At 42.0% G+C, this 7338-nt stretch overlaps 1 protein-coding gene across 1 annotated transcript; it reads left to right on the top strand.

Annotated features, from left to right (window-relative positions):
• On the top strand, positions 1 to 7064 carry ptgs2b (prostaglandin-endoperoxide synthase 2b). Its single transcript, XM_007895558.2, has 10 exons — positions 1 to 172; positions 1308 to 1424; positions 1764 to 1907; positions 2940 to 3083; positions 3571 to 3752; positions 3876 to 3959; positions 4210 to 4456; positions 4981 to 5267; positions 5631 to 5778; positions 6252 to 7064. Exons 1-10 carry the CDS (start codon positions 118 to 120, stop codon positions 6668 to 6670), a joined length of 1827 nt encoding a protein of 608 aa, XP_007893749.2. The 5' UTR covers positions 1 to 117; the 3' UTR covers positions 6671 to 7064.
• The last annotated feature ends 274 nt before the right edge of the window (positions 7065 to 7338 follow it).

Below are 7338 nucleotides of genomic sequence, written 5' to 3'. Positions count from 1 at the left end.
CTTTGGGAACCAGCAGAGGCAGAAGCTGAGTTGAAGTGGATCGCAGTGCAAGTCACAGAGAAGTTCTTCCACAAGTCGAAAGAAACAAAAGCAGACGCAGATTCCAGACGCTCAACCATGTATTTAGCAGCCTCTCTCTTCCTGGCTGCTCTACTCTCAGTGAATCAAGCAGGTGAGTGAGTGAGTGAGTGTGACTTGAGTGATTGTGAGTGAGTGATTGATTGTGATTGTGAGTGAGTGATTGTGAGTGAGTGAGTGTGACTTGAGTGATTGTGAGTGAGTGAGTGATTGTGAGTGAGTGATTGTGATTGTGAGTGAGTGATTGTGAGTGAGTGAGTGTGATTGTGAGAGTGAGTGAGTGTGACTTGAGTGATTGTGAGTGAGTGATTGTGAGTGATTGAGTCTTGAGTGATTGAGTGATTGTGACTTGAGTGATTGCGAGTGATTGTGAGTGAGTGAGTGATTGTGAGTGATTGTGAGTGACTGTGAGTGAGTGAGTGACTGTGAGTGAGTGAGTGAGTGACTGTGAGTGAGTGACTGTGAGTGAGTGAGTGACTGTGAGTGAGTGAGTGATTGTGATTGAGTGAGTGAGTGACTGTGAGTGAGTGAGTGAGTGACTGTGAGTGAGTGAGTGACTGTGAGTGAGTGAGTGAGTGACTGTGAGTGAGTGAGTGAGTGACTGTGAGTGACTGTGAGTGAGTGACTGTGAGTGAGTGAGTGACTGTGAGTGAGTGAGTGACTGTGAGTGAGTGAGTGACTGTGAGTGAGTGAGTGACTGTGAGTGAGTGAGTGACTGTGAGTGAGTGAGTGACTGTGAGTGAGTGAGTGTGAGATCAATGGATGGACCTCTTGCTTGATCGATCAATCGCTGGCTTTTCGGTTGCACATCGCTAACCTGACCGGGGTTGGTTTGCAAACGTACTTGGTGTAGTAGCCAACTACCTAACTAACTACACTAACTAACCAGCTCCCCAGCTCCTGGGATCTTGGTGTCTGTAGGTTTATAGATGGCTTTGCAGTCTGCTGGCAGCTCCAGTCCAGCCTTGGCACCCTGGCATTGGGTGCAGTTCAGGAATCGATCGTTTTAAAACAGGTTTTGTGATTGGTAATTTTTAAAAAAAAAAATAAAAAAAAAATAAAAAATATATATATATATGGATCGATATTTCTAATGGATCAGCTTCGATCTGCGGCTGATACAGCAGATTATTGGCTGGCAACTGAGCCATTTGGTTTTTGTTTTGGTCTCTGGAACTCCCTCCTGTTTTGTAAAGAGTATTTATTTGTTTTTTTTCCCCCCCCGACAGCGAATCCTTGCTGCTCTCATCCCTGCCAGAACCAAGGGGTCTGCACCACGGTGGGCTTCGATGGCTATGAATGCGATTGCACACGGACCGGATTTTACGGCGAGAACTGCACCAATCGTAAGCAACGTTCTGGTTTGGCATTTATTTCAGATCTGCGCCAAGTTAAGTTGGTTGAACAAGAAAAAAAATGCGCTCATTTGATGCGTTAACAGCTAATAATAATAAATAATAATAATAATTAGCAGTTGATAATTATTATTAGTCGTAATTATCCTTCATTTGAATATGGTGCCTTATCACGTCATTGAGCCGTCTCAAAGAGCTTCACAGAATATATTATAAAGTAGATTGACTATGTATTTTGTGGGCGAAAAGGGGCAGCAAATTACGTACAGCAGCGTCCCCACAAACAGCAACGGATTGAGTGACGATTGTTTTTCCTCTCTTCTCAAACAGCTGAATTCTGGACTTGGGTGAAATTGTCCTTGAAGCCTTCTCCCAACACTGTGCATTACATCCTCACCCACTATTCTGGATTGTGGAACTTTATAAACAGCATATCTTTCCTGAGGGACGCCATCATGCGTTATGTGCTAACGTGTAAGTAAAATGCCTGTTGCACTTCCCTTTGTTCTTCCTGTCCTCTGAGACTCTGTTCTCTTTAAAGCATAGAGTAATTTGTAATAAATATAGCTGTATTTGATCCAGCACCTCACTGCCTTGAAACATCTGAGAGATTCACTCAATGAGTGAGATCTGAGTGTAATAATATGAATTAATACTAATATAATAATCTTTGTATTTGATATAGTGTCTTATCACATTGTTAGGATGTCTTAAAGCGCTTCACAGGATATACTGCAAAGTGAATTGATTGTTTATTTAGTTATTACGTAGTCAAATGCAAAAGTGTCAGTTTCTTCAACCCTCCTCCACCAACGACAGGATATCAAATGATCTGTCGTCTGGAGGAAGAGGAAATAAATGGAAAAGGGATTTCCCCTTCTTTTCCTCCAATCAGTGGGTCCTTTGTCACCACCCGAACCAGTGGAACAGGCAGGCGGGAGGATCTGCGGTTTAATATCTCAGCCAAAGGGTGGCATCCCTCCAACAATGTAGTGCTCTCACAACACCTCACTGGAGTGGAACGTTAGTCAGTCTGCTTTACAAACTCGTATCCTCATGTGGGGCCTTGAACCCATAACCTGTTGAGGTCTTCTGAGCTTGAACTCATTTATATATATATTTTTTATATATATTATATTATATGATATATTTTCATGTTACACTAAGTAGGTACACTTGGACAAAGACTGAATGTTTAATGCCAATATTTAGTTCTGGAGACTTCAGGTGTTGGAAGTTTACAAGAGAAAAGTTAATCTAACCTAAGACTTCTTAGTTATCTTGGCCTCACCTCTCACTACAAACATTTGGCTGCTGTGTTTATCTAAAGTTACTACACTTTGCAGAAAACTATCAAGTGCTCTGATATTTCACGCTTAAGGCACTATATGAAACACAAGGATTAATATTATTACCTCTGTATCGCACTCAAAGATATAACATTTCTAATAGACAGTATGCAGTGTTTCAACATGAATGTAACATTGATGTTTTTTCTCAAAACAGCCCGATCTCATTTGATCGACAGTCCACCTACCTACAACGCAAAATATGGTTACAAAAGCTGGGAAGCTTATGCCAATATCAGCTACTTCACCAGAACCCTGCCCCCAATCCCCGAAGACTGCCCGACTCCAATGGGAGTAGTTGGTGAGTTGATACCATTAGAGCTGTTATAAAGCGCACTGATGTCAGAGCCTTGAAATACTCAACATGCCACAGCTAGAAATCTAAGGAGAAAATTAACTGAGTTCTTCTCTGTTGATTCAAAGCTACATTGTAATAATTGGAATAGTTCTCCCACAAGTCATTGGATTTAGTATAAAAATAATAATAATAATTAATAATGATTGCATTTGATAGGGCACCTTTCACGTCAGGAGTGCTTCACAGAGGTACTATGAAATGCAGTGACTGTGAATATTGTTGGTGAACGGGCATATCAAATGATCATAATAATAATGCTTGCATTTGATACAGCGCCTTATCAGGTCGTCGAGATGTCTCAAAGCGCTTTACAGAGAGTGAATTGACTATATATTTTGTGGGTGAAACATTGTTCAATGCAGTTCAACTGGGAGATTGGTATTATCTTATTCCAGTTCAAAGGTTTAGTAATCACCTTTTTATTTCACAGGAAAGAAAGTTCTGCCCGATCCCAAGTATTTAGCGGAGCGGTTCCTTATGAGGAAGAAGTTCATCCCTGATCCTCAGAAGACCAACATGATGTTTGCCTTCTTCGCACAGCATTTCACCCATCAGTTTTTTAAGACAGACCAGAGCCGAGGAGCAGCCTTCACTAAAGGGTTAGGTCATGGGGTAAGTGCAGCACTTAATGTCTAGGTCCAGGCCTGATGAGTATATTTCTTCTATAACTAGTATTTCTAAGCCAGAAAGTTCTGGAGTCCACTGACATTTTACATTGTTCTTTAAACAATACAGGTTGACCTAAGTCATGTGTACGGAGAAACGTTAGTCGAACAATACAAGCTGAGACTGTTTAAAGACGGGAAACTCAAGTACCAGGTAGGCATGTTCCTGAATTCATTGAACTGTGTAAAGGGTAAACATCAAGGCACAAAATCAATATCCTACAAAATAACTGTTCCTTTTATAAAAGGCTCTTTGCTATTGTACCCCCCACCACCACCCCACCCACCCCATCTCCAGTTAAATTGCATAGAACAGTCTACAGAAAACTGTAAGTTCAGATCTTGAGTGTCTGCATGAATTTCTAACCTTAAAACAAATCTTAACAAGCGATACTTGCCCGCAGGTTATCAATGGAGACGTTTATCCTCCCATCGTAAAGGAAGCCCCCGTAGACATGACCTACCCTCCTCATGTGCCGGAGCACTTGCGCTTTGCTGTGGGCCAGGAATTCTTTGGTCTGGTTCCAGGCCTGATGATGTACGCAACGATCTGGCTGCGGGAGCACAACCGAGTGTGTGACATCTTGAAAGTCGAGCACCCCGACTGGGAGGATGAGCAGCTCTTCCAGACCAGCCGACTCATCCTGATAGGTGAGTGAATTGAGCTGCTCCAAATATATTGCTGTAAAGCAAACAAAATCTCAGGTCACTTTTGGCATAATAGTTTAGTTGATCCAGAGTGAGTGGTACAAATTCAGTCGCAAAAGAGAAAAAGAATTAATGTTCAGGGATTTTCCTCCATGGCTGTTTGTACAAACATTTGCTGTGCACAAATTGGCTGACTCGTTCACGAATAAAATAGCCATTACACTTTACACTGTCCTATGAAGCGCTTTGAGACGTGTTCCTGACCTTATGAGACGTTATATCAAATGTAAGGATTATTATATTGGTAGTACCTCACCTCAAGTAAAGTCAAAACGTGGGTCAGAAGGGACTTTTCAAGTAATTACTATCAAATAAGTGTTAGGGTAGTCTTTTTGTAAGCAATGTAACAGCCTTTTGTACATTTGGCAAGGTCCCAGAATACTATTGTACAGTTCTTGGAAGTGTAATATTGAATGCAATGTACTTTTTTTTGCATTTGAACAAAATTTTTTTTTAAACGCACGCAGGAGAGACCATCAAAATAGTCATTGAAGATTATGTGCAGCATCTGAGTGGCTATAACTTCAAGCTGAAATTTGATCCCGAGCTTCTCTTTAACCAACACTTCCAATACAGCAACCGCATTGCCTCAGAGTTCAACATGCTCTACCACTGGCACCCCCTGATGCCGGACACCTTTGATATTCAGAATAAGGCATACAGCTACCGGGAATTCCTCTTTAACAACACAGTTCTGCTGGAACACGGCATCTCCAATATGGTTTCTTCGTTCTCCAAGCAGATTGCTGGAAGGGTAAGGGATACTGTGTTTTCTATGCCCTTTTCCATGTCACGCTGCAAAAACAGGAAGCACCTTGCTTGCGCTCTTAACAGCAGAAGTGAAATAACCTATCAACTGCCAACTTTCAAGCAATTACTATCAATTAATTACTATCTCGTATACTCATTCTGTTAAGTAACAGATTGTAATTTAACATAGCACCACTTCCTACTGAGTCAGCTACCCTTCGATATTTAATTGAACATGTTGGATATGTTATAAGACCGATATGAAGATGTTGGAATGTATCTAAGAGTCAGTTAAGGGTCCGAAGTGTGTCTCCTTTGGCGATCTGGTTAGTTATTTGCGAATTAATGGTCCGCGGTCTTTCTGCAGGTTGCTGGCGGCAGGAACATGAATCCAGCATTGCTCAATGTGGCCATCGCAAACATCAAACACAGCCGCGAGCTTCGCTACCAGTCTATGAACGAATACAGGAAGCGCTTTTTAATGAAGCCTTACGTGTCTTTTGAAGACCTCACAGGTAAGAAATCTATAATTCGGGCTGTTAAATCTGTTAACAATGATAAAGCAAAATGCAGGCCACAGGTAGTTGGGTCTAACATTGTTCGCTTGACCTTCGATGCCTGTGCTACCCTAACCCAAATTGGCGAGATTGAAAATAACAAGGGTTCGACATGCACCTAGCTTGTGGAGTCTCAAAAAATACAGTTGTAATTTAGTGTTGGCTGCTCTGCTCTGGGTTGAGTTCTTTCATCCTTGGTCTTGGGAGAGATCTAAAGACTTCTGTCGTTGTCTTCCACTGGTTGGTTAAACCATAGGTGCAGCATTATTGCCCTGTAGCTATTGGGTTTTCCCCAAGGTCAAAATGGAATAGCCTGGTTCATCAATCTCCAGTGAAAGCCAACACCTGTTCAGAAAATCTTTGTTTCTAGATTTGCATTGAAGTATAATGCTGGTGACCATTTTGTGCATAACAACTCTCTTATTTTACAGGTGAGAAAGAAATGGCAGCTGAGCTGAGGGAACTGTATGGAGATATTGATGCAATGGAGTTGTACCCTGGTCTGATGATAGAGAAACCAAGACCTGGAGCCATTTTTGGAGAAACCATGGTCGAGATGGGCGCCCCTTTCTCTTTGAAGGGTTTAATGGGAAACCCTATCTGCTCGCCTCAATACTGGAAACCCAGCACTTTTGGTGGGAATGTCGGCTTTGACATCGTGAACACCTTTTCACTGCAGAAGCTGATCTGCAACAATGTGAAGGGTCCTTGCCCATTCGTCACATTCAGCGTTCCTGAATCTACAGCCAGCAATTCAGGTTCTCCCAGCTCCGATTCGTCCAACACAGGTCTGGAAGATGTTAATCCACAGGGTCATGTACTGCTGAAAGAACGATCAGTGGAACTTTAAAGTGGATAAATTCACCATTAGTGTGGATTCCAAAGCTGTAGAGACAATAGAGACACCAGATTTAGAGAGATATTCTTATAGGGAAGCATGAACTGGAAATGGTCATCAGGTTAGACCTGAACCTTCTACCGACCATGTACAATATATTTGCTATCCTGTGGTTAAACTTATAAATATTTCTTGTTATCAGAAGCTTAGAAAGGACCTTCAAGACTATTTTCCCTTCCCAGAAGACCTGGCCCCACACAGGAATTATACAACTCCTTGCAGACTTTCACCCTCTTAGTCTGTACTTATCTCTATGACCTTCCAATTCTATTCCGTCCATATCCCTATAACCTCTCGATCCCTAGAGCCTCCAATGCTACTCCCTCCCAATCACACCTTCAGATCACAGAAGATATCACAATTTGTCTCAACGTCTCTAGGCTAGGCAAGGGAAAGCTCAGTCTGGCTTCCAACTTGTGATCATTTTCCTAAGATCCCTGTTCTTCTGTGGAGCTCTGATGAGTGTAGGATCAAGCCCTGATGATCTCTCGCATTTAAATAACATTTCAAATTCAACATCCAGGGCCAAATGTTCAGGAGCAATTAAATGGTCAGAAACCACTGGATCTATTGTTGCGTCTTAGATTGACAAACCTATTCTCTCTCTATAAGGTTTGCAC

Source organism: Callorhinchus milii, unplaced genomic scaffold, assembly GCF_018977255.1.
Source record: "Callorhinchus milii isolate IMCB2004 unplaced genomic scaffold, IMCB_Cmil_1.0 Scaffold5, whole genome shotgun sequence".
In the NCBI taxonomy this organism is placed as follows: domain Eukaryota; kingdom Metazoa; phylum Chordata; class Chondrichthyes; order Chimaeriformes; family Callorhinchidae; genus Callorhinchus; species Callorhinchus milii.
This window is presented reverse-complemented; position numbering and strand designations above follow the sequence as displayed.